This window comes from Lissotriton helveticus, chromosome 4_1 (genome assembly GCF_964261635.1).
Source record: "Lissotriton helveticus chromosome 4_1, aLisHel1.1, whole genome shotgun sequence".
Taxonomy (NCBI): domain Eukaryota; kingdom Metazoa; phylum Chordata; class Amphibia; order Caudata; family Salamandridae; genus Lissotriton; species Lissotriton helveticus.
Genome location: NC_136063.1, coordinates 138,420,101 through 138,445,756, shown reverse-complemented (window position 1 = coordinate 138,445,756; position 25,656 = coordinate 138,420,101). Strand labels below are relative to the sequence as shown.

Sequence of the window (25,656 nt, the reverse complement as noted above, 5' to 3'; positions counted from 1 at the left end):
CCATAGAAGAACTGGTTGTATTTTATTAAATCAGTTACATAGGGTAACCCCAACTCTTCGTGGCATATATATGTGGGAGAACTACCTGGGACGACTAGAACAAATCTTAGAAAGGCATTCTCCACCATCTGTGGGGGCTGGACATCAGTATATCCGCATAAAGCCACCGCGTATATGGTGGTGGTAATGCATTTTGCCCTATATATGCTTAGAAATTCCTCAGGAGGTCTTTTTCCCAGTTTTCTTGCAACTTTTGCTAGGGCAGCTGTAGAATTCAGGAATAAAAGCTTCCTGGATTTACCTGTCTGGTACCATGGTCCCTGTGATCGAAAAGGATGCCTAAATATGGAAATGTCTTTGTGGGTTCTATCTTTTTATTGTCTATGTATATGTCTCTGCACTTAGTGCTCCCTCTACCACACTTCATAATAAATGTCTTTGAAATGTTTACTCAGAGACCCAACTTCTGCATATATACGGTGAAATACGTTAACAACCATTGGAGCCCCAATTGTGTGAGTGACATCGAGACTGCGTCATAAGCTTGGAGGAGGGCCAGTATAGGGCGGCTGGCAATTTGTGGCAAGTCCTGGTACTGATCCACCAATGCTTTTTCCAATCCATTGGTGTAAAGCGCAAATAAGAAAGGTGCCAGGATACAACCCTGTCTTACCCCCTTCTCTACTGTGAATGAAGCCGTACATTCGCCTTTTACTTCATAGCGTGCCCTAGCTCTCATGTTTGAATATAGTTGTCTCAGAATATGTAGGAGTGGGACTTCCACGCCACATTGGCCAGTATGGTCCATCATTTATCATGTTCTACGCAATCGAAAGCTGCATTTAGGTCAACGAAGGTCAGATATAGTCTGCCCTGTTTGGCCACTACAAACTTTCTGATTAACAAATTTAGGTTGAATCCCTGCTTGGCCATACCCAGGCCAGCCCGTAAACAAAACTGCAACTCTGATAAAGTTATTGTCCTCGTACCAATCCTGAAGTCTGTTAAGTACTATGCACCCCACCACCTTGATCAGAGAATCAAGGAGTGATATTGGCCGATAACAGGGTTCTGTCGATCCCCTTTCTCGAAGATCGGTACCAGGAGTGATTCTGAACATCATGTAGTGAACCCTGAAGAGCAACAAGGGTCAGGAATGGTGCCCATAGCAAATTGGCTTTAAATAGATCCAAGGCACACCGTCCGGGCCAGGTGCTTTACCACCCTTGCTAGACTTAATTGCAGTGTTTACCTCATCTAAAGTGACGTGGCGATCTATTGGGTACACACTTAGAGCAGTTGATCCCTGGGCTGGCTGATTTTCAACAAAATCTAGCTGGTCTTGTGTGGATTTGTACATGTGTGAGTAGTGTTACACCTATTTGTCTTCTCCAATGGCGATTTCCATAGTGGGGGTATCCTCAGGTACCAGGAAGGGAGCATTGACCGCTTGCCAAAAGGCAGTGTTATCTCTGGCCAATGTAGCTTCATGTAGGGCTGCCCATGCTCCGCCCCCCCCCCGCTTCCACCATGCGCTCTTTCAAGGCCTGCCTGTATTCCCATTTTCACTCTTTTATCTCGCCACTATTTCTTGTTGTTTTTTGTAGAGCATGCTTCAGCTTCGTGCATGCTTTCGTGCATCTAGAATTAAACCATCCTTGGGGCCTCTTATGTTCCTTTTTTATTTTCCATTGTTATGTCCTCCTTAATTCCTCTAGTGATCAGTGCATAGGCTTCTAAAACTTCCGGATGAGCGGTGGCCTCATCTAGACCGGCTATAAAGGCTGATTGAGGCTTACACACTATGGGCCATGTGTATCAACACATTTCCCCATAGACACAGAATGGGCAAAACCCTTTGATACATCCGGCCCTATATTCTTAGTGAATTCTACTGGGTCCCCCATCGACCACCGAAGGGCATACCCACTCATTTTATTCAACGAGCGTGTGGACTTGCCCATGGTCTTTATCGCCTTTCTTGGCAGTTGAATGGCTACACTCAGGGGAAGTGGTCACTTAAAGCATTCTTGTGTTTTAAAGCCTTTAAGTTAAGTTAGATGTCTATTTGAGATTCTTATATAATCAATAATTGATTTCACACCTCTCTCATTAAACGTAAAATCAAAAGGCACCGAGGGAGTACATAAATCGTTAGCCAAGCATAAATCAAACCTAAACAGGATCTCATTTAAACAATCCCCATAGTTTGACTGTGGGAGGTGGGTGTAGTTCTTGTTGTCATCGGATAGTATACCACAATTCCCCCCCCCCCCTTTAAATGCACACAACCCACTATTAAAGTCTCCACCCCAAAGAACTATTGTGTCTTTTACGGATCGATTTAATACATTAAGATCTATACTCATTTTCTTCAAGATATCCAAAATGTGGTCCGGCAGGGCATTATTATAAAAATACATCATGACTGTACAGTGATGTTTGTTTCAATGATAGTACGTTGGTAGTGGGTATCAGAGATTGCCAGGGTTATCCTATTCATGTTCATATAGTTTGATACATACATGGTTAGCCCTCCTTTGGATCTCCCATGTACCGATGCAGTATAATAATTCTTATACCCACTAATGTGCCCAGGTTCCTCTGCCAGGTCTCCTGGAAACAAAGAATATTACTCTCGTAGATTGGTGTGTACAGCACCCAGCTCCTCTCTGTAGACTCGTGTGTGTGTGTGTAGAGCACCCAGCTCCTCTCTACAGACTCAATCAATCAAAGACATTTATAGAGCGCGCTACTCACCCGTAGGGTCTCAAGGCGCTTGGGGGGGGGGGGGTGCCGTTACTGCTCGAACAGCCAGGTCTTGAGCTTCTTCCTGAAGGAGAGGTGGTCTTGGGTCAGGCGCAGGTCGGTCGGGAGGGAGTTCCAGGTCTTGGCGGCCAGGTAGGAGAAGGACCTTCCTCCTGTTGTCGCTCTTCGGATGCGGGGGACGGCGGCGAGGGCGTGGCTGGTTGATCGGAGGTGGCGTTTGGGAGCGTAGAAGTTGATTCGGTTGTTGAGGTAGCTCGGGCCTTGATCGTGTAGGGCTTTGTGTGCGTGGGTGAGGAGACGGAAGGTGATTCTTTTGTTGACGGGGAGCCAATGCAGGTCTCTCAGATGTCCGGAGATGTGGCTGTTTCGTGGGATGTCGAGGATGAGTCTGGCTGAGGCGTTCTGGATCCGCTGGAGTCTCTTCTGGAGCTTGGCGGTGGTTCCGGCGTAGAGGGCGTTGCCGTAGTCCAGTCGGCTGGTGACGAGGGCCTGGGTGACAGTCTTCCTGGTCTTGGTGGGGATCCACCAGAAGATCTTCCGTAGCATGCGCAGGATGTTGAAGCATGACGAGGAGACGGCGTTGACTTGTCTGGTCATGGAGAGGGAGGAGTCCAGGATGAAGCCCAGGTTGCGTGCGTGGTCCGTCGGTTTGGGTGCGGTGCCCAGGGCGGGGGGCCACCAGGAGTCGTCCCAGGCGGAGGGCGAGGAGCCCAGGATGAGGACCTCCGTCTTGTCTGAGTTCAGTTTCAGGCGGCTGGTCGTCATCCACTCGGCTACATCTTTCATCCCTTCGTGCAGGTTGGCTCTGGCGGCGGCGGGGTCGTTGGTCAGGGAGAGGATCAGCTGGGTGTCGTCGGCGTAGGAGATTATGTTGAGGTTGTGTTGGCGTGCGATGGCCGCGAGGGGGCTCATGTAGACGTTGAAGAGGGTGGGACTCAGCGAGGATCCTTGAGGGACGCCGCAGATGACTTCGGTGGCCTCTGACTTGTACGGTGGTAGGCGGACTCTCTGTGTTCTTCCGTCGAGGAAGGAGGTGATCCATTCCAGTGCCTTCTCCTGGATTCCGACCATGCTGAGGCGCTGCACTAGGGTGCGGTGGCAGACAGTGTCGAATGCCGCGGAGAGGTCTAGGAGGATGAGTGCCGCTGTTTCTCCGTTGTCCATCAGGGCTCGGATGTCATCGGTGGCAGCGACGAGGGCGGTCTCGGTGCTGTGGTTGGCTCGGAAGCCAGACTGTGAGGGGTCGAGGGATCCATTTGACTCGAGGAAGGCGGCCAGCTGTTTGTTGACTGTCTCCTCGATGACTTTGGCCGGGAACGGGAGGAGCGAGATGGGGCGGTAATTCTTGAGTTCGGTGGGGTCCGCTGTAGGTTTCTTGAGTAGGGCGCTGAGCTCGGCGTGCTTCCAGCTCTTAGGGAAGGTGGCGGTGTCGAAGGAGGTGTTGATAATGTCCCGCAGGTGGGGTGCGATGACAGCGTCGGCCTTGTTGAAGACGTGGTGAGGGTAGGGGTCGGTCGGAGATCCGGAGTGGACGGAGTTCATTGTGCGGACGGTGTCTTCGGTGCTGATCGGAGTCCAGGCGCGGAGGGTGGTGGTGGGTGGCGTTGCTGCGGTCGTGGCGTGCGTCGGTTGGATGCTTAAGCTGTTGTGTATGTCCGCGATCTACTTCCACAACAAGGAGGCGAGGGAGTTGCAGAGGTCTTGCGATGGGGTGATGTCGTTGTTTCCGGCGTTGGGGTTGGAGAGCTCTTTCACGATGTTGAAGAGTTCCTTGCAGTTGTGTGCGTTGTTGTCCAGCCGGTCCTTGTATGCAGTTTTCTTGGTGGCTCGGATCAGTTGGTGGTGCTACCGGGTGGCAAGCTCGGGTGTGTATAGCACCCAGCTCCTCTCTGTAGACTTGTGTGTGTGTACAGCACCCAGCTCCTCTCTACAGACTCGGGTGTGTATAGCACCCAGTTCATCTCTGTAGACTCGGGTGTTTACAGCACCCAGCTCCTCTCTGTAGACTCGTGTGTGTGTGTGTGTGTGTGTGTGTGTGTACAGCACCCAGCTCCTCTCTACAGACTCGGGTGTGTATAGCACCCAGCTCCTCTCTGTAGACTCGGGTGTTTACAGCACCCAGCTCCTCTCTGTAGACTCGTGTGTGTGTGTGTACAGCACCCAGCTCCTCTCTGTAGACTCGGGTGTGTATAGCACCCAGCTCCTCTCTGTAGACTCGGGTGTTTACAGCACCCAGCTCCTCTGTAGACTCAGGTGTGTACAGCACCCAGCTCCTCTCTACAGACTCGTGTGTGTATAGCACCCAGCTCCTCTCTGTAGACTCGGGTGTTTACAGCACCCAGCTCCTCTCTGTAGACTCGTGTGTGTGTGTACAGCAACCATCTCCTCTCTGCAGACTCGGGTGTGTACAGCGCCCAGCTCATCCCTTGTAGACTCGGGTGTGTACAGCACCCAGCTCCTCTGTAGACTCGGGTGTGTACAGCACCCAGCTCCTCTCTGTAAACTCGGATGTTTACAGCACCCAGCTCCTCCCTGTAGACTTGGATGTTTACAGCACCCAGCTCCTCTCTGTAGACTCGGGTGTGTACAGCACCCAGCTCCCCTCTGTAGACTCTGGTGTGTACAGCACCCAGCTCCTCTCTGTAAACTCGGATGTTTACAGCACCCAGCTCCTCCCTGTAGACTTGGATGTTTACAGCACCCAGCTCCTCTCTGTAGACTCGGGTGTGTACAGCACCCAGCTCCCCTCTGTAGACTCTGGTGTGTACAGCACCCAGCTCCCCTCTGTAGACTCGGGTGTGTACGGGTGTGTACAGCACCCAGCTCCCCTCTGTAGACTCGGGTGTGTACAGCACCCAGCTCCTCTCTGTAGACTCAGCTGTACAGCAACCAGCTCCTCTCTGTAGACTCAGCTGTACAGCACCCAGCTCCCCTCTGTACACTCAGGTGTGTACAGCACCCAGCTCCTCTCTGCAGACTCAGGTGTGTACAGCACCCAGCTCCTCTCTGCAGACTCAGGTGTGTACAGCACCCAGTTCATCCCTTGTAGACTCGGGTGTGTACAGCACCCAGATCCTCTCTGTAGACTCGGGTGTTTTCAGCACCCAGCTCCTCTCTGTAAACTCGGGTGTGTACAGCACCCAGCTCCCCTCTGTACACTCAGGTGTGTACAACACCCAGCTCCTCTCTGCAGACTCAGGTGTGTACAGCACCCAGCTCCTCACTGCAGACTCAGGTGTGTACAGCACCCAGTTCATCCCTTGTAGTCTCGGGTGTGTACAGCACCCAGCTCCTCTCTGTAGACTCGGGTGTTTTCAGCACCCAGCTCCTCTCTGTAAACTCGGGTGTGTACAGCACCCAGCTCCTCTCTGTCGACTCGGGTGTGTACAGCACCCAGCTCCTCTCTTTAGACTCGGGTGTGTACAGCACCCAGCTCCCCTCTGTAGACTCGGGTGTGTACAGCACCCAGCTCCCCTCTGTAGACTCTGGTGTGTACAGCACCCAGCTCCCCTCTGTAGACTCTGGTGTAAACAGCACCCAGATCCTCTCTGTAGACTCGGGTGTTTTCAGCACCCAGCTCCTCTCTGTAAACTCGGGTGTGTACAGCACCCAGCTCCCCTCTGTACACTCAGGTGTGTACAACACCCAGCTCCTCTCTGCAGACTCAGGTGTGTACAGCACCCAGCTCCTCACTGCAGACTCAGGTGTGTACAGCACCCAGCTCCTCTCTACAGACTCGTGTGTGTATAGCACCCAGCTCCTCTCTGTAGACTCGGGTGTTTTCAGCACCCAGCTCCTCTCTGTAAACTCGGATGTTTACAGCACCCAGCTCCTCCCTGTAGACTTGGATGTTTACAGCACCCAGCTCCTCTCTGTAGACTCGGGTGTGTACAGCACCCAGCTCCCCTCTGTAGACTCTGGTGTGTACAGCACCCAGCTCCTCTCTGTAAACTCGGATGTTTACAGCACCCAGCTCCTCCCTGTAGACTTGGATGTTTACAGCACCCAGCTCCTCTCTGTAGACTCGGGTGTGTACAGCACCCAGCTCCCCTCTGTAGACTCTGGTGTGTACAGCACCCAGCTCCCCTCTGTAGACTCGGGTGTGTACGGGTGTGTACAGCACCCAGCTCCCCTCTGTAGACTCGGGTGTGTACAGCACCCAGCTCCTCTCTGTAGACTCAGCTGTACAGCAACCAGCTCCTCTCTGTAGACTCAGCTGTACAGCACCCAGCTCCCCTCTGTACACTCAGGTGTGTACAGCACCCAGCTCCTCTCTGCAGACTCAGGTGTGTACAGCACCCAGCTCCTCTCTGCAGACTCAGGTGTGTACAGCACCCAGTTCATCCCTTGTAGACTCGGGTGTGTACAGCACCCAGATCCTCTCTGTAGACTCGGGTGTTTTCAGCACCCAGCTCCTCTCTGTAAACTCGGGTGTGTACAGCACCCAGCTCCCCTCTGTACACTCAGGTGTGTACAACACCCAGCTCCTCTCTGCAGACTCAGGTGTGTACAGCACCCAGCTCCTCACTGCAGACTCAGGTGTGTACAGCACCCAGTTCATCCCTTGTAGTCTCGGGTGTGTACAGCACCCAGCTCCTCTCTGTAGACTCGGGTGTTTTCAGCACCCAGCTCCTCTCTGTAAACTCGGGTGTGTACAGCACCCAGCTCCTCTCTGTCGACTCGGGTGTGTACAGCACCCAGCTCCTCTCTTTAGACTCGGGTGTGTACAGCACCCAGCTCCCCTCTGTAGACTCGGGTGTGTACAGCACCCAGCTCCCCTCTGTAGACTCTGGTGTGTACAGCACCCAGCTCCCCTCTGTAGACTCTGGTGTAAACAGCACCCAGCTCATCCCTTGTAGACTCTGGTGTGTACAGCACCCAGCTCCCCTCTGTAGACTCGGGTGTGTACAGCACCCAGCTCCCCTCTGTAGACTCGGGTGTGTACAGCACCCAGCTCCCCTCTGTAGACTCGGGTGTGTACAGCACCCAGCTCCCCTCTGTAGACTCGGGTGTGTACGGGTGTGTACAGCACCCAGCTCCTCTCTGTAGACTCGGGTGTGTACAGCACCCAGCTCCCCTCTGTAGACTCGGGTGTGTACGGGTGTGTACAGCACCCAGCTCCTCTCTGTAGACTCGGGTGTGTACAGCACCCAGCTCCTCTCTGTAGACTCGGGTGTGTACAACACCCAGCTCCTCTCTGTAGACTCGGGTGTGTACAACACCCAGGTCCTCTCTGCAGACTCGGGTGTGTACAACACCCAGCTCATGCGTAGACTCGGGTGTGTACTACACCCAGCTCCTTTCTATAGACTCTGCTGTACAACACCCTTCACCCTTCTCCCCTCTGTACCTCGCTCCCCTCTGTAGACTCGGGTGCTTCTGCCCCGGGTGACGCTGTGGGGTTTTCCATCCCGCCCCGAGGTAGCAGAGGGGGTTGCGCCTTTGCTGCGGAGTCCAGAGGATGGAAGTTGCCGCCTCGCTTCACCTCCTCGCCGCGCTTGAAGCGTCCCTTTTAATCCCCTCTTGCGGGGCGCAGCGGGGGGCGGCGGCGGCTCAGGCCCGAGGTGCATCTTCTAAGAGTCTTAGCGGGATTGGATCCTGGGCCGGCCATTGTGTCAAGGATCACACGGCTCGACTTAATTCCGCCGTTCAAAGGTGGTGATAAGGGGGTGAGCTCGGATCTGACAGGCGAGATTACAGGCTCTGGAGACGGCGGTATCAGCAGCAGAAGCTCCCCGCGGGGTCCCGGTCACAGAGAGGGGCTGACGAGACAGCCAGGAGTCAAGAAAGTGAGGCCCGTGGAATGGAATGTGAGAGCTGCGCAGAGCGGTGTGTGCTGAAGGGCACAAGCAGAGCAGAGTGAGCCGCCGAGCTCGACGAGACCGTGACCGGCACTGAGGCCTGGAAAGTAACTTCAGTAACCGAGGGAGAAGCGGGGGCAGCGTGACGGAGGCTCATAGAAGAGAGGGCAGGAGACCCTCTAACACTAACGTGACAGCAAAGAGAGGGGGGCTGCCGCGTGTTAATGGAGGGGGGGGGGGGGGAGTAGACTTAACCTACGCACACTGGGCATGAGCGCTGGGGGGGGGGGGGCAGCACCCCAAAAATAAAGTTCGGGGTTCAGAAAATGCAAGAACAACAAAAATCACTTTACATTTTTGCTTTTATCTTGCCACATTTGCTGGGCTTCGAGGGCACAGGTCATGCCCTCTGACAAATTGCTGCTTATGTTTTTGACACGGGGATTGGTGTTTACTTTCCTTTCTCTCACTTGCAAAGGGGGTTGCGCAATAGGACATATATATTCATCCATCCACTGGGTCCTGCATCTCTGCTCTCATCATGTGACATGAAGAACAGCCAGGCTCCCCAGACCAATCATAACGCTGCAATGCAGCATTGTAATTGGTTTTGAGCGTTTTTGTGCAATGCTCAACCAGGGAATGGGGGCCTGGACATGTTGTCCACACCGGCTGTAATGCAGCCTGCATGGAAAACAGGGAAGTGCGCATGACTGGTTTGGGCGGCCTGAGAAGGCCAACCAAACAGTCACTGTGCACTTAGGAGAGGGCTAACCACTCATCCCCTGCTCTGAGCCCCGCCAACCCACCCGCAAAGGAAACCTAAAATGATAACTCAAAGTTATTATCATTTTATATTTACTTCACTTTACACTGCTCAAAAGCAGTGGGGCGATGCTCCTTCTCCATAGCAGAGGAGCCGCCGCTGTCGCTACCGTCAAATGAGGTATCTGCTCTGTGGAGCTCTCTTTGTGTCTCTACATTGCACTGTTTCTCTGAGGGAGCACCCATGTCTCTGTGGAGCAGTAGCAGTCTGTACATCAGGGTGTCTCCATCATCGTTGCCTTGGAGCATTCTGATCCTAAGATGGGCCCTTCATGATATCTGTTCAGTTCGCTGATGTCTTTGCCCTCTGAGCCAGGCGAAGGAAGCCTAGCTGCTGGCTTTATTGGGGTGAGAGTTTTTCTGAAGGACATTCTATAGGCCTAACGACTCAGGTTTCACTGGAAAAATAGCCGTCAATGAAGGTGCCTTCAACTATGGCCGTTGACTGAGTTGAGCAAAACCAAAGGGGGTGATGGACGGAGTGTTGAACAATGCAAGCACTCATCCCCAGTCAACTGATTTGGGTTTAATCCATTATCATTCTTTAGCTCACTCCGCCACCCCAGTTCAGACATGGCCATATGCAAATCAGTCTGACCCTGTGCCTCATGGGAACAGTCCAGCCCGAACTGCAAAGCCATGTCTTCCCTGGACCGAAAACCAGCATCCTGGGACTGTTTCTGGCTAATTAGCCGTCATCAGCCAGGATAGTTTGAATCCAGTGACAAAGTGAGCAAGGGACGCACGTCTGGGCATACCCTGCCAACTTAGGGCGAACAAAGCGATACCAAAGGGGATGATGGACGGAGCGTTGGAGCAAATCAAACACTCACCCCCAGTCAACTGATCTGGGTTTAGTCCATCATCTTTCTTTAGCTCACTCCGCCACCCCAGTTCAGACATGGCCTTATGCAAATCAGTCTGACCCTGTGCCTCATGGGAACAGTCCAGCCCGAACTGCCAAGCTATGTCTTCCCTGGACTGGAAATAAGCATCCTGGGACCGGTTTCTGGCTAATCAGCAAAGTTGACCGAGTTTAGGCAGTTGTCACCATCAAAGACGCAGTGATAGTCAATGAGGCTATAGTCTATGCTCAAGGTATGACTTCGGTGCCCAGGATGGTGATCTTGTTATCACCAAGCATGCTTGCTGGCAGGCATAGACAGTGTAGTTATTGATGAGTCTCAGTGGACTTGGACTGCTTCTTAGAGGACTGGTGCAAGGGCTTGCCTGCAGTTTTTGATGAGTTTAATCATTGATTTAGATGGCATCTTATAAGTGGCAGGCCAAGGAGATGCTGTGAAGTGCCTATGCTGGTCTTCGAATTTTTTTTTATTTATTTTTTTAAATTTCCTTCTTTAAAGATTATCTATCTACACGGGGAGAGACACAGAGGGTTTCAGAGTAAGAGTCAAGCACAGACAAAATAATGGCTGCTACACAAAGCCTACTGGACGCCAGCCAGACTTGCAGAGGTAGGGGTTAGAGAGAGCGACACCTGCTGGAACTGCAAAAAAGAGAGAGGAGACCGTGCGCACCTAATCTTCCACTGTACTTGAGTCAGGGCCTTTTGGGCCAAAATCACAGATTTCATCACAAAGGCAGTGGGGAGGGACATACAGCCACGCTTTGTAGGACTAGTGATGGCCTTCATGGCCCCAGACCTCCACTCAAAAGAGGACAGACACCTGATAGACCTCCTCCTCACGGCAGCAGTCAAAACAATTCTAGCAAACTGGAAAAACACAGGGAAGGCCACTTTCAAGGGATGGGTCAACTGGATCACCTTTCTAAGAGGGGCCGACAACATAGCGGCAACACATGCGCCCAACCACACAGCGAGAGGCGAAATGTGGTCATCCCTAGACATACATATGGGTACGTACAAACCTCCATGAGATGGTCCTATAGGAGTCTCCACTTCACCACTGACCACCTGTGCATGGCACAGCACAACCATGCGATAACTCATCTCTATCTCCACTTCTTTCTCCTTTTCACCCTCTTCTCTTCATCTCTCACTCACCTTCTTTTTCAACAAGGGTGCAACAAGATTTTACAATGTGCCTACACTACCGATCTTGTGATATATGCTCCAACTTGAAGCCCGCCAAGCCCGTTGTAACTCTTACGGAGTCCGCGAGGCAATGCTATCACTGTACTGTGTGTATATATATGTGTGTGTATATATATATATATATATATATATATATATATATAACTTGCTAATAAAAGATTGTTGAAATAAAAAATAAAAGAATCAAAAGATGAGGCTTAGACCTGCTCCAGCCTTAATTTACCGTCTTTAGGAAGAGCCACACCGTCCGATGAATTTACACCTGGCAACAACCCACTGGAGATACATGAGGTCTCTGCTGCTCTGCTGTTAAGAGTCTCGCTATTGTCATTTTGGGAAATTGAGCACCTCTTTGCCTTCATGGGGTTGATCATGGTACATCTTCCTTGCCTCGCAGCTTTGGCATGGGTTGAGGAAGTCTCTGGCGAGTGTCTGAAAAGTTTCAGTGCTCCATCCATCATCTCCTTGTGTTTGATTTGTTCACCCTAAGTTGGCAGGGTATGCCCAGAAGTGGGTCCGTTGCTCACGTTGCCACTGGATTCAAGCTAGCCTGGCTGATGAGGGTTGCTAGCCTGAAACTGGTCCCAGGATGCTTGCTTCTGGCCCAGGAAAGACATGGCTTGGCAGTTCCATGAGGCACAGGGTCAGACTGATTTGCATATAACTGTGTCTGAACTTGTGTTGCACATGAGCTAAGAAACAGGCACAGCCAACCAGATGGAAAGAGGTTAGGAAGCTGGTTACCTTGTTAGACGGTGCTAGGGGGAGCCCAAGTGTCAAAGAAGAACACAAAAAATTTAGTCAAGTGCTGGAACGAGGAAAAAAGCACAGCTCTGAGGATTCCCTTTCTGTCAGCATGACTTGGGGAGAAAATCAGCACAGCTCTGACTCGGTGGGAAGCTTGGGCTCGGAGCCCCTTCACCACATGGTTGTTTCGGTGTTGCTTGAGCATATGGGACACTGCCCAAGTACAACTGACTTCCAAATATCCCCACCCTGATGATGGGGAGTATTCGACCATGTGAATCTATGAAAGATCTAAGGTTGGAGAGTTGGGATGTTTCTATTGTTTATAGTCACTCAGGGACGGTTTAAAATGTGTTGTGTTTTTAAAAATAATTTTGTAACTATATCCCACTGTTAATGTGGGACATTGCACATCACTTGAGGTATTGTAGCCCATTTAAAACCTGTTTCTTTGGTCATTCCACTCTCAAAGTTCCGACTCCTACCCTGGTGTCGGTGTCAAAAGGCCGTTTTGATATGAGTACAATGTTTCCATGAAACCCCACAGTGTAACACAGACGGGCCCATTGTGCAAGTCACCTTGCCAGTTCTGTCGCCTACTGTCCACATTTCGCTGGTGTGGTGGACGTAGTCTCCAGCACCATTTTACAACCAGCATCTTGGTCTTGTTAATATGTCTTTTAGACCCCGCAGAGAGGCTGTGACCATCCTTTCATTGGTGGGGTACTGTCCACTGTATTTCGAGTTCCCTGTGAGGTAGACGGGAATCTGTGCGCCTCCACTGAACCTGCCCTTATGTTGGCGCTGCTGAAGAGACTGCAGCTTTGAGCGTCCACCATGTTTTAGGCTGCCAAACAAGAACATGCTTTGTTTTTTAAGAACAAATTTCCAAAGCATGAGTTTGTACTTGAATACCAAAAAAAAGAATGGGCCAACACCAGTTTTGTCCATGCATGTGGTGGTTATTGAGTGATTCTTTTACTTTGGGCTGCCATGTAAAACATATAAGTCAGGGGCACAGAAATCTAAGATCTAATCTGAGGGTGGCCATCTATGTGACCCGGTGGCTCTGGAGCCAGCAGAGGGTGTACGTCTGTAAATGGTAAGTGACTCTAAACGGAGCGGGAGAACCATGAGTTTGGCTGGACCAGAGCATTGCTGACTTAGGACAGGGCTGCAGTTTCAACAATCTAAAGGGCACCATGAGTCTGTTTAATGCCACTGCATCGAAGTACTGCCTGCTCATCGGGTGTTGGGTCGCCTTCTGGCTGGTACGGTTACAGAATGGCCGCTATGTTTCTTCTAAACCCCTGCCTTCTCCACACTGTATTCTTTCCCTCCCTGCTTGTATAACCAGGTTACATTGTTGCAGAAATGATGGAAGAAGTGAACTCTTGACTCTGAATGTGAGGCTAACACACAAACACCATCACCTGTCAGCCTTGCAAACCGAATAGAAAGCAAAATTCCTAGGGGTTTAGACTATTTCAATAAATCATCAACATGAACAACATGATTCCAAGAACTCAGTGTGGAAGTAATATAACTACTTTAAAACATATCGGAACATTATTTTATTCATTTTTTTAAAATAAAAATTGACATGAAAAAGACGAAGCAACATTTTGATGCATCATGATTTAGGTGCAATATAATTGTTATTTGATATTACAAAACCAGAATTGGTCTAAAATCGAAGAAACACATTAATACATATACATACACCTAATCCATAACAATCTTTATAATCGACAAGTAATGTGAGGTGGCTGGAAGATGAATGTTCTCTACGCGCGTTTTGCCACTGTGAGTGCCTTCATCAGGAGGGCCACAAAATCTTTCTGTATTTGTTGGTGTGTGAGCTTCAAATAATGGACTGTGGGTGTGCCAATAACACCAGACCGGATTCTGCTAGCTCAAAAGTGTCGCTTATGAGGGCGATGGGTGTAGAAGCTATCACACTGATAGATTATCATACGCGGCGCTGCTCATACAGATAAGCAGTTAAAACAAGAGAGATTCACACAGGAAAAATAGCTCCACTCTAGTTGTGAGCTTATAGTTAACGAATACTGTAAGATGAGACTATTAGGTGGTATTCCAGCTTTTTACATAACCACAAAAAGCTCTGCTCACCCAGGTTTGTAGTCACCGGTCAGCCTTTTAAAGTGTGTTTTTTAATATATTTTTGTTTTCCAGATACTGAAAGAGATCAGCACCCTCTTCCCTTTATTTAAAGGAGACTACCAGGGTTGGAAAGACTCAATCAGGCACAACTTATCCTCCAACGACTGCTTCCGAAAGGTAAGACTGGTGGACTTGACGTTGGCATGGAAAATCTGAGTTGAAGACTGAATGCCATGTGCAGCCAGTACCTACTGTCTTGACTGGTAGAGATGGGGGGGTTGTGTTTGTGGAGTTTGGTAATAAAAATCTATGGACTTCTCATAGCGCCACGGCTTTTCACCTTCAAAGTGTAGTAAATACCAGTAGTATCAGGATCCCAAATGAGTTTTATGAACCTGAGATCGGCTGATCGGAATGGATCAGTTGGGATATAAGTCTGTGATTGCTTCTTGCATGTCTGACGTGGGGTGGTGTGGAGAGCAACAAAACGATGGATTTAGGCCAGATCTCTGTACTGTGGTGAATGTATGAAATTGTTCAGCATTCTGTCCATCAATTGTTGTTTTTGATTGCTTCTTGCAACCAGATCTGAGATACGGTCCCACAGGGTACGATGCTAGTTTATCGGTGCAATGCAAATTAGAAGATGAGCATCTTGGTGCGATGGCGCCTGCTTGGTGTAAGTGAGCTTGTAATGGGCATCTTGCATTCCAGGCGTGTTAAATTTGTGGTGGGACCAGAATATATTGTAGGAGCGAGGTATGCCAATGTGCAGTTGTAGGCAGTACAGATTACTATGCAACAGGCCTCTTCTAGGGAGGACGTGCCTTCAGATTATGTTCACTGTCCTGTAAATTATGTGATGGTGGGACATGATCTGTAGATAGTAGGCGATGTGTACAGGGTGGCTGGTTTTTGTATGATTTTAAAGGATTGTGTGTGTGTGTGTGTGATATGATATTATATATATATATATATATCACGTTTTGGTCATTTTTAGTGCACAAAAGGCAGCCCCTGTTTCAGGGTGCAAGGTAATTCAGCAGTTATGGCGTAATGTCTGTGAATAACAGATCTCATTCAATTGGGTGGAGGGGGGTATTTCTTTTGCTCGATTTAACTGGTATCCAAGCGTAACCTTGCTTACATTTAGAAAATTGTAAAGACCAATGAGGCATAGCAGGTAAGATTAATAGTCTTTATTCAGTAAATGCCCTGACACTGGGATGCGTGTCCTCTCGGTACAAGAAATACACCTCAACTGTCCTCCCAACCGCCGTCCAGCTCTAGAACCTTGGGCATGTGCTCGCGGCCAGGGAGACAGCGCAAGGCATGTGCAACATAACACGAGACATGTACAACATAACACATCTCCTTTTTATCAACAGAAAAAAGTGCAATGCAATAGAGTGGGTGGATGAGAAGTAAGTAAGGAAGGAATAGTGGGGAAGAGGATTGGAGAGAGAATGAGGAAAAAAACAGGGGAGAATATGAGCTGGTGGACCATACAATAACCATGTGTAATACACACACACACACACACACAGCCACACACACACACACAGAGACACACACACACACAGCCACACACACACGCACACACACACGCACACACACACACAGAGCCACACACACACACACACACAGAGAGCCACACACACAGAGCCACACACAGCCACAGAGACAGAACATAACTCACTGTTGGAGCATTCTTGCCGGAAGGACAGAGGTTTAATAACATCCCGAGGTCCGGTTATACACAAACACATTTTGGAAATACAAACAGCCGCAGTGCTGGGGCTAAAGTGTCGCCGCTCAGCCTCGGTCTAAGGGGAACATAGCCCTCTTTCCAAAAATAGTGGGCGCGTGGGTCCGTCAACCTCCCGACTAGTGTGCCCTGTTTGCTATGTTCAATTGACCTTAAAATAAAATATATCGCCACATACCAGAGATTAGGTGAAACGGAGATCTCACGAAATAAGGCTCATCCTTGAGCCCCTCGTCTGTCAGAAACACAGCAGCCTTAATTATAACCACTTATACCAAGTTATCACTAGCGGGACGTTTCCGGTTAGATCGCCTCTCAGTTCCTATCCAGACCCACAACTACCTCAACCAAACCGTACCAGGAAAACACGCCCAACAATAAAACAAGAACCAACTCCAAATACGAACCCCCAGCTTGACTGAGCCCCAACCCACCCACCCAGCCAGAGGATCCCTTTAACAACAGCAAGAGGCTACTTACTGGATTATACAAATAATTACTGGAGAAGCTTCTACCGGGACACTGGCTCGAGAAGGCGCCCCGGGTACTGCTTACTTGCGCCCTGAACTCTGCGGCTGCAGCAGGGGAGCCTCTCCGGCGGGCAGCCCCGGCGTCGTGTCCGCACCGGCGCTCGCACAATCCTCGGAGCTGCTGAATCCTGCTCGTCGCAGTCTCTGAAACTTCTGCGTGCGCAGCGGCGGTGGCAAACGCCCTTCCCAGGCCACGGGAGAGCAGCTGCAGGTGATGAGGCTCATTCTTTTTTCTTTGTACAGAATTAAGGCCGATTCCAGCACTGCATATAAAAGCGACAATGGCACCGCCACCATTCAATAACCGGTGTATTTCCAATGCTTCCCACACTTTCCGAATCCCCTACATTTCTTTTATAAATTCAGCTCCCTTGCCCCCAAAGCCAGCACTGTGAGCTCCGGCAGGAAAGCGGACCACGCCATGAACACCACCATGTTTCTCTGACGTGAAGCAGAAATGCCTCGAAGAAACGCCCCGTCATTTTCGGATTCGGGGCGTGTTTTTCTTTCTCTCCTCTTCCCATTGGCTGGAATGTAAAATTCCAGCCAATGGGAAGAGGAGAGGAAGAAATTAAAAACACAGCCCCGAATCCCAAAAAGACTGGGCTTAAATGGACAGGTGCCCCTCTCCTCCAATGGCTGGCTTCCGTTTAGGAAGCCAGCCAATGGAGAAGAGGGGCATGTTCCAGCCCCACTCTGAAAAACATAAGATCTCGCTGGCGAGACTGCGCAAGCGCAGCCTACGCAGGCCAAGACCTAAAAAGGGGAGGTTATTCACACACAAAATCTCACAACCTTGCGGGTAATCTGTCTTTTGTACGGTGTCTGCGCACAACTGGTTCCCTTGGTGCTACTCCCCTCCCGTGTGGATCATTGTGAAAGGAACATCCTTGTTCAGCATTAACATCTTCTTTGTTTTGTATATTATTTTCTCTACTGGTGACGGGGTCACTTAGTGTCTCATCTTCAGTCTCTCCTTACTGAGAGAATTACCACTTTTCTCATTCTGAACAACATCACCACTCTGAACAACCATTCTACTTGAAGATCGGCCTATAGTTTCATCAAGGTTACAATCCCCACTGGTGTCACAATCCAAAAGCCAATCGTATTTAAGGGAGGTAGTGGGCCTGTGATACTCGGAACCGGTTTGCTGTTGAACCACCATCTTTTCTTCTCTGCACAAGGATAAGAACGAAAAATGCCAAATCTTTCCGTCACTTAAGAGAGCCAAATTGCAGAAATTTTTCTTAACTACAAATGGTTGTGAAAAGTGACTCTGTCTCTTTTTGACAAAACCACTTTTTTCTACTCTAACTTTGTCATCTATGCGAATTCTAACAGGTTTACAACCATGTCTGGAATCGTAATACTTCTTGCTAGTAAATTGAGAGTGTAACAATTTTTCCTTAACCCCTTCTGTGGACCCCTTCTGTGGACGAGCCTGTAGACTCAGATGGTTTAACTCAGAAAGCCCATAGTTGTGCATCAATTCTTTCCTCCAAGAAAGGTCATTGTGTTTGGCAAGTTGGATAATGCCTTTTAAGACTCAGGTAAATCTCTTAACTTCACCTTTACCAGCCGGGTGGTACAGAGAGGTGGTTTTCTGAGTGATACCATTATCCATCATGAATCTCTTGAAATCATCAGAGGCAAATTGGGGACCATTGTCAGTCACAATGCACTTGGGTAAACTTTCTCTTAAAAATAATGATGGTCTTGGTATCAGTTTTATGTACAACCTCTACTTCAGGCCTTTGAATAAGTGATCAACTACTAGAACGATGAAAAACAACTATTCACCGTTCTCCCAAATGGGGCCACAAATGTTCATACCTAATCTAGTCCAAGGCATGCTGGGGCTGGAAAGATGTTGTAAAGGTGGTCTAAAAGTGCATTGGCATTCGTCAGAATTCTCACAAGCTGAGCAATTTCTTACTTTTCTTCTATTTCAAGATCTAATCCTGGCCACCAGTAGGAATTTTTGACTCTAGTTTTAGTTTTTCAAATGCCCTCTGTGGCAAATTTCGAGGAGTTTAGACCAAAGGCAAGCAGGGGGTATGACATTTCCATTTCTTAGGATGAGGCCTCCTTCACATGACAGTTCATGTCTTAACTCTCAGAAAGTATGTAAGTGAGTGGGAATGTTTTTTTTAATGGGCCAGCCATCTTTTAAATGCCCTCTCACTTCACATAAAATGGTATCAGCCACCTGGGCTAACAACCAATCTGACTGGGAAATGCAGGGTATTTCTTCTAATATGTTTGCTACACAGTGTTACTCAATATCTGAGGTAGATTCGTCCACATCAGGCAGAGGCAAATGACTTACGGTCAGCATCAGTGTTTTTGACACCTGGAACGTATTGTAACTCATAATTGAAATCCATCATTTTGACAGATATTCGTGCAAGGCGAGGTGAAGCACTTTGTAGTCCCTTGGTGGTGAGGACCTTGACAAGAGTCTTAGGATTACTTCTAAGCGTGACACGGTACCCCCATATGTATTGCCAGAAAGTTCCAAGTCCCATGCGCATGCAAGAGCCTCATGCTCTATCCCATTTCTTCGGTGGGTTTAATAGAGCGAGAGGCAAATGCAATGCTTCTATTGTTTCCCATCTCATTGGTTGACTAAGAACCGCTCCAAGACCTCTACCACTGGCATCTGTGGTAACAATGCTATGTAAGGAAGGATTAAACCCCTGAAAAGGTGGTGCATCGCAAATGTCGTTCTTAATCCTAGTAAAGGCTTCTTCACAAGCAATAGACCATTCAGACTTATTCTTTTGTTTTATAAGTTGTCTTAAAATGAAAGTTTTTTAGTGGAGAAATCTTGCACAAATTAGCAAAAAACTCCAGGAGACCTAAGAAGGCTCTAACGTCATTTTTATTTTTGGGGGAGGGAACTTCTCTTATGGCAGACAGCAGTTCTCTTATTGTTTTGATGCCCTTCCCACAAATCTTGTCTCCTAAATATGTGACGCTGGTGTCAGAAAATTTTCATTCACGAATATCAGCAGCGAGACCATTGTTTTCGAGGATACCTAGAACTCTGGCTGGTTTGGCATCATGTTCAACTCTGTTAGCGCCCATGACCATAATGTCAACCTGAAAAATTAAAAGATTGGGTTCATCTTTAAAAAGTATCTGCATTAATCTTTGCAACATAGCCGCCGTGGAGACCAACTGAAAAAGTACTCTTTTAAATCTAAAGCGACCAAATAGTGTCACAAATGTAGTGAGGCACCTACTGTCGGGGTGTAGTGCGACCGGATGATATGCTGTAGTGAGATCGATAGTGGAAAAACACTTGATGCCATTAGTGTGTGACATCTAAATGATTTTGGTATTTTTATTGTGATTGTGGAGGTCCACACATAAGCGAAGTTTGCTATTAGGTTTTTTTAACAACGACTAAGGGTGCGACCCATTCTGCTGATTCAACAGGTTCAATTATGCCATATGTCCTTTAATTTGCAAAGCTCAGCTTCAACTTCACTTTTAATGGACAAAGCAATATTCCTGGACTTACGAATACATAGAACCTCATTTTTTGTTGTTGTTGAATTTTGTGATGGAAAACTTTTAATTTTCTAATGTTATCTGAAAAAAATCTGGGATACTTTTTAACAATGATGTTCTTATATTCATCCTCGGATTGTAAGGATAGCACAGGATCTGGGCTATTAGGATCCAAAATGATGCCCAATTTTCCTTGGTCCATCCAACCAAGTACTGAAGGACCAACAGCAGAAACATACAATTAACTCAACATTTGGCTGTCTTTGAATTGAAAGCACAGTTCCCTGTATCCTGAAACATCCATGGGTTTAACTGTGAACATCTTGAGAGAGATGTCAGGATTGACTAAATGTTTTCCTATGACGGGTAAAAATGTTCCTACCCATTTTTGTTAATAATGGTCTACGGTGAACCAGAGTCTGCTACTATGGAGATTTCAATACCCCGGAGATTTAAATCACACATTGGTTTCTTACTTTTACCATTCACATTTAGCATGTGTTCATCAACTTGTAAAACAAATAGGTTCACGTCATCCTCATCAGAAGAATATATATCATCATAGTCTTCTGGTACAACAAATGTCATGTTTGCATTTCTTTTTGGTTTACTTTGACACATTTTTTTAAAAAATGTCCTGTAATACCACATTTAGAACACTTTTGTTTAAGTGCAGGGCATTTCTTATCATTTGCTAGGTGAAACTTGCTACCACACCTAAAACATTTCCCGTCTTTTGCTAATTTAGTTTTGGGACAAAAATCCTTCTTCTGAGAATTCGTATCCTAATTAGATTTTTGTGTCACGAGTTCCTGACTCTAGTGACCGTCGGCTGTTCCTCAACACAGGTTTTGTTTTTTTCTTCCAACAAGACTGCTTTGGCACATCTTCCTGTCAACTCTGCACCTTTGACAATGTCAATGACTTCTTGAAGAGATGATTCACCTTTCACCCACAATTTCACTTGAATGTTGCGATTTGCAGCCCGCATCACGGATAAATTCATCATGTAGTGTGCCAAAACGACACGATAATGCAAATTTTTAGTGCAACAACAAAATCCTCAACAGATTCTTCAGTTCCTTGTTAGCGATGAAAACTTTTAATCTATCAACAGATGCTCACACTGTAGGTTTAAAGTATTTAGACAAATCTTCAAGTGCTTTGGTGTGTACATCACTTTAATATGCCGGTCTGGGTTTCTTGTTGATATGATTGTAAATTTTCATTACTTGTGCTCCTAAACACTAAAGTAATATTTTCGTCTTCCTTTCTGGAGTAAGATCGTCATTGTCAAAGGTAGAAATGTAGTTCTCAAAATATTCACGCCATTCTTCCCACTTGAGAGAGGGATCACCCTACGTGGGAATAAAAGGTTGTGCAACATAACATGAGGCATGTACAACATAACAATAATGAAAAATAACACTGAAGTGCTTCACCCTTACCCTTTGCTTAGAAAACCTCTTCTAACAGCTCAGCGAAGCCTGGGCATTCTATTTGAAAGCAGGGTCCCTTGTTTGCTGTACCTTGCAGGTAAAAGCTTCAACATCTCGCAGTTCTAGAGGCAGAATATATTTTTGATGGACCAGAATGTATTTTACTATATCCCAACCTTCCTAAATATATAAATATATTAAATGTTAGTCCAGAATTTCGCGTACTGATTCTTAAATGTAACATTTCCCTGTTTTAAAAAGGCAACCAGATTGCATCATGTGTGATATCACAGTGTACATCTGTTAATAAAACACATGGACGTCACATATATAATAGCATTCCTAACACACAGACAAATTTGTGATATTGTACATTATGTAATTGTATTTAGGAATTGTCTTGAAGGCCAGGCCCTGGTGACTGGATGGGGGAGACATCCGTGCTGCGTAACCCAGCAGCCATCTCTGCTCTGTATTCGGATGGTGGACTTCGCAACACTACACCGCGCTCCTTTCTAGGGTCATTCCCTGTCCCTTCCTGAAACTTTCTCTTAAGTGCTCCTGTGTTGAATGATGTAGGTTTGGAAAGGTTGGGGGGAAATCAATGTAAGACGTTCATTTGTTTGCTCTGCGCCCTGTCACTTAGATTCTCATCTTTCCTATTTACAGGGCCCACAGTCCATAAAACTTACACTGTCTTCAAGTAGCTTGAATCTTCTCCCCCCAGCCCCCTCCCTCCCTCCCTCCAAAGGGGGAGGATGTCCCTTTCTAAAGGTACCTCCCGAAGGATGGCTCAGATCACCCTGCCACCGATGTCCGGCCTGGCTCAGCCAGAGCACTGTACAGTTGGCCCATGGACAGTACCTACAAGCGCCTACTAACACTTCTGAGGTCTGGTCGGATCGCTGCTAATGCTGAACAATTCACTCCTTTCTTATCTTTGATGTCATGGAAAGTTCACCAATCGTAGCTGTGAATCTCCACTAAAGTGGCCAACCAGTGCAGAAGAAACCCAGTTCTCTCCTCCCAGTCCTGCGCGGCCAACAGTAGGCGTTCTAGAATGCTTCCTTTTTTGACGTCAGCTGGGGTTTTGGTACCAATTTTGACATCATTCACCAGGTGGCTCCGTTGCGCCCAATGCTTCTCTCACCTTTCCTTCAGTGGGATATATATGTCGCGTCTTCAAAGGCCTACAGCTCGCATTAACTGTGTAAAACATTACACCCCCGGCATTCATCTCCTATTCACACTGTAGGAAAGGTGATCCTACAACTAAATATTCACACATACTCTCCTACTGTTTGCAAGAATGTTCTATGAAGCAAACCAGACTTCCATTAAGACACAAAGGTCTCTACATTGGGTTGCAGCATCAACCTTTCTATAGGAGAACTGATTCATGATTTGTGTACTTTTCCTCCCTCTTTAATTGCCTGTCTTTGGTCTCCTCCAGGTGCTGAAGGATCCAGGGAAACCCCAGTTGAAGGGGAACTTCTGGGCGGTGGATGTCTCCCGTATCCCGCTGGAAGCCCTCAAGCTGCAGAACACCGCCATTGCTCGCCAGGGCTGCACCATCCTAGTCGATGACCTTGCACCCTACATCCTCCATGGGGAGAGGTACAACTTGGAAGGACTGACTCAACAACATGAAGCTCTGCCTGGCCTACCCCCTTGTTCGGTTGAAAATGACCACCCGCCTGTCACTGTTGGGAAGACCAATAACTCCTTCATGATCGATTCCCTGCTGCAGGGCTTGGAAGGCATGAGTATTCCAGGGAAATCTCCTGCACCTGAGAGCAGCCCCCAGTCGACGGATTCACAGCAGTATACGCCCACCGGAAATGGCTTCAGCACCAATGACCGTGTCTGGATCCCTACCCAGTACCTTTACTCGCCGTCTCTTTCCTGGCGGCCATCTTGCAGCCTTAGCTATACCTACAGCACACCGGTGGACCCTAGAACTTTCTCATCCTCATCCAGCCTGTCCACCATCTCCTCCATTAGCTCCGTCTCCGATGACGAGAAGGAGTCCAGGAACATTAGGCAGCAAATGCAGCCTCGCAAGAGGCCCACAAAGCGCCCCCGGGTGGAGAACGGGGTCAGCAGCAGCTCCAGATCCGACTCTGAGGACACAGATGACCAAGCTCCATCACAGTCTCCCAAAAGTGCCCCCCTTATGCCATGGGAGCTGCCGACTTCCTACACCAAGTGTGTGCCACCCAACGCTGTTGCCCCACCAAGCGCTCACCCTTTCTTTCAGTTCTCCAGCCTGCCTGGTTTACCTCATTACTCCTACAAGCCAGCTGCCTACTGGGGGGTAATGCCTGCACATCGAAGCGCTGGGCAGCAGAGCCATCGACCTCCTGCGCCAATGGATTTGGACAGCATGCTGCAGGCAGTACCACCCAACAAGAGTGTCTTCGATGTCTGGACAAGCCACCCAGGAGACGTACTCCTCTTGCCACCATTTTTCGGCCTTCCCCCATTCCCCAACGGCACAGATCTTGCAGGGCCGCGGCCATTTTGATAAACTGTGAGAGCATCGCAGAATTTGTAGGGTCTTAGCCATATGATCCTCTCCAATCAAATGGCTCACATTTTGGTCAATGGCCCCTATCGGCATGCATCTGATCACGTCCATCAATTTCATCGGCTCTGTGGGTCAGCAAAATGGTGTGAAATGGAACTCGTCGTAATGGGGGCATCACTGCAATGTGCATGGGCTTGAATGACCACTGTAGCCAAATGTGTCAATTGGCATTTTTAAAGAGTCAGGCTGACCAAACTCTTCCAGGTTGGCTAGGGTTCCAAATGCAACCACCAGGATGATACAGCACAATGGTGTCCATAGCAACAGCCTCACCATCCCTAGTTGTACAAGTCCTTAGTGGGCAGGTTTTGAGATACTTCATGAAAACTGTGTGCTGTCCCCAACCAGGGTTGTTTGCAATGCGTTTTCTTCACGCGATGAATTTGCACATCTGTATATACATATCATGATTTGCTGCTATTGGACGTTCCATGACTTTGAAAAGTTTATTGGATCGCTTTTTGGATCAAGAATTGCTCGCAGGGTCCTTTAGATACATATGGCTCTTACAGAGAGGTTTTAAATAAATGTATTGCTGCTTCCCTTGGACTGTCTGCAGTGAGAGCATGCATAATTTTAAGAGACCACTTGGAGAACATGTTGTGCAGATTAGTTTACAGACCATTTTGGATTTTTGTGATGAAAGAAGCAGAGACTGGACAATGTGCTCTTGTCCCCTTCTTGAGCGACCTTGGCAATGGTTTGTGTTTTTCCAAACCCTTATACGTATTTGAGCGTTGTATGTTTGGCGGCAAGCTTGTATTTCTGGTGTTAGGTTTATTAACTGGCGCAGGAAAGTGCATTTTTCAACTCCGGATTAAAATATGTCATTTTTTATTGTTTTCATTCATCCTAAAAATACTTAAAATAACAGATGATGTTTTTACAGCAGCCACTAGCAAACTGTTTATGAAGAATGTCTGTTTTCATGAAACCCGCCAGAAATGTTAACGTATGTTAAAACTCTAGCCAACACATTCCTATGGCTGTTAACGCATATCTGGGCTTCTAGGAGCTGTCCTGTTGGAAAACGAGAGCCGACGAGCGCTGGCGCCCAGAGGATCGCATCAATTGTTCCTTTTCTAGACGTATTTTTATACTCTTAAACCATTGCATTTTATAAACCGAATGTTTTAATATGTTGTGATCTTTTCAGAGAGCCCTAAGCATTGTATATAATTTGTATCTGCACAGGTACATGGTTTGATGGACCTAACTTTTTTTTCATGGACATAATATATCTCTGTTCCTTCATTCGCCCCCGCCTTCTTTCCTCCCCCTCTGCCTTCACATATCCCCTTCCCCCGCCTTCACCCCTTACTGCCTGCCAGTGGCTGTCTGGGTAGTTGTAGTTGGGACTATATTTCTATTGGAAATTACTTTTGGTTTGCTAATAAGTTTGGCATCGTTTGACGAGTCTTCTTAAAAAGTTTCCAAAAAAGTGTTTTCTACCCCGGGTGA

The 25,656-nt window shown here is 48.0% G+C and overlaps 1 protein-coding gene across 1 annotated transcript in view; it reads left to right on the top strand.

Moving 5' to 3' along the window:
• LOC144827072 (forkhead box protein H1-like) overlaps window positions 1-24,696 on the top strand; it is a 39,143-nt gene extending 14,447 nt beyond the window's left edge. Inside the window, exons 2-3 of the mRNA XM_078685519.1 lie at window positions 14,419-14,523; window positions 23,059-24,696. Coding sequence (XP_078541645.1) covers window positions 14,419-14,523; window positions 23,059-24,132 — 1,179 coding nt within the window. The 3' untranslated portion in view covers window positions 24,133-24,696. The remainder of the gene's footprint in view (window positions 1-14,418; window positions 14,524-23,058) is intronic.
• The last annotated feature ends 960 nt before the right edge of the window (window positions 24,697-25,656 follow it).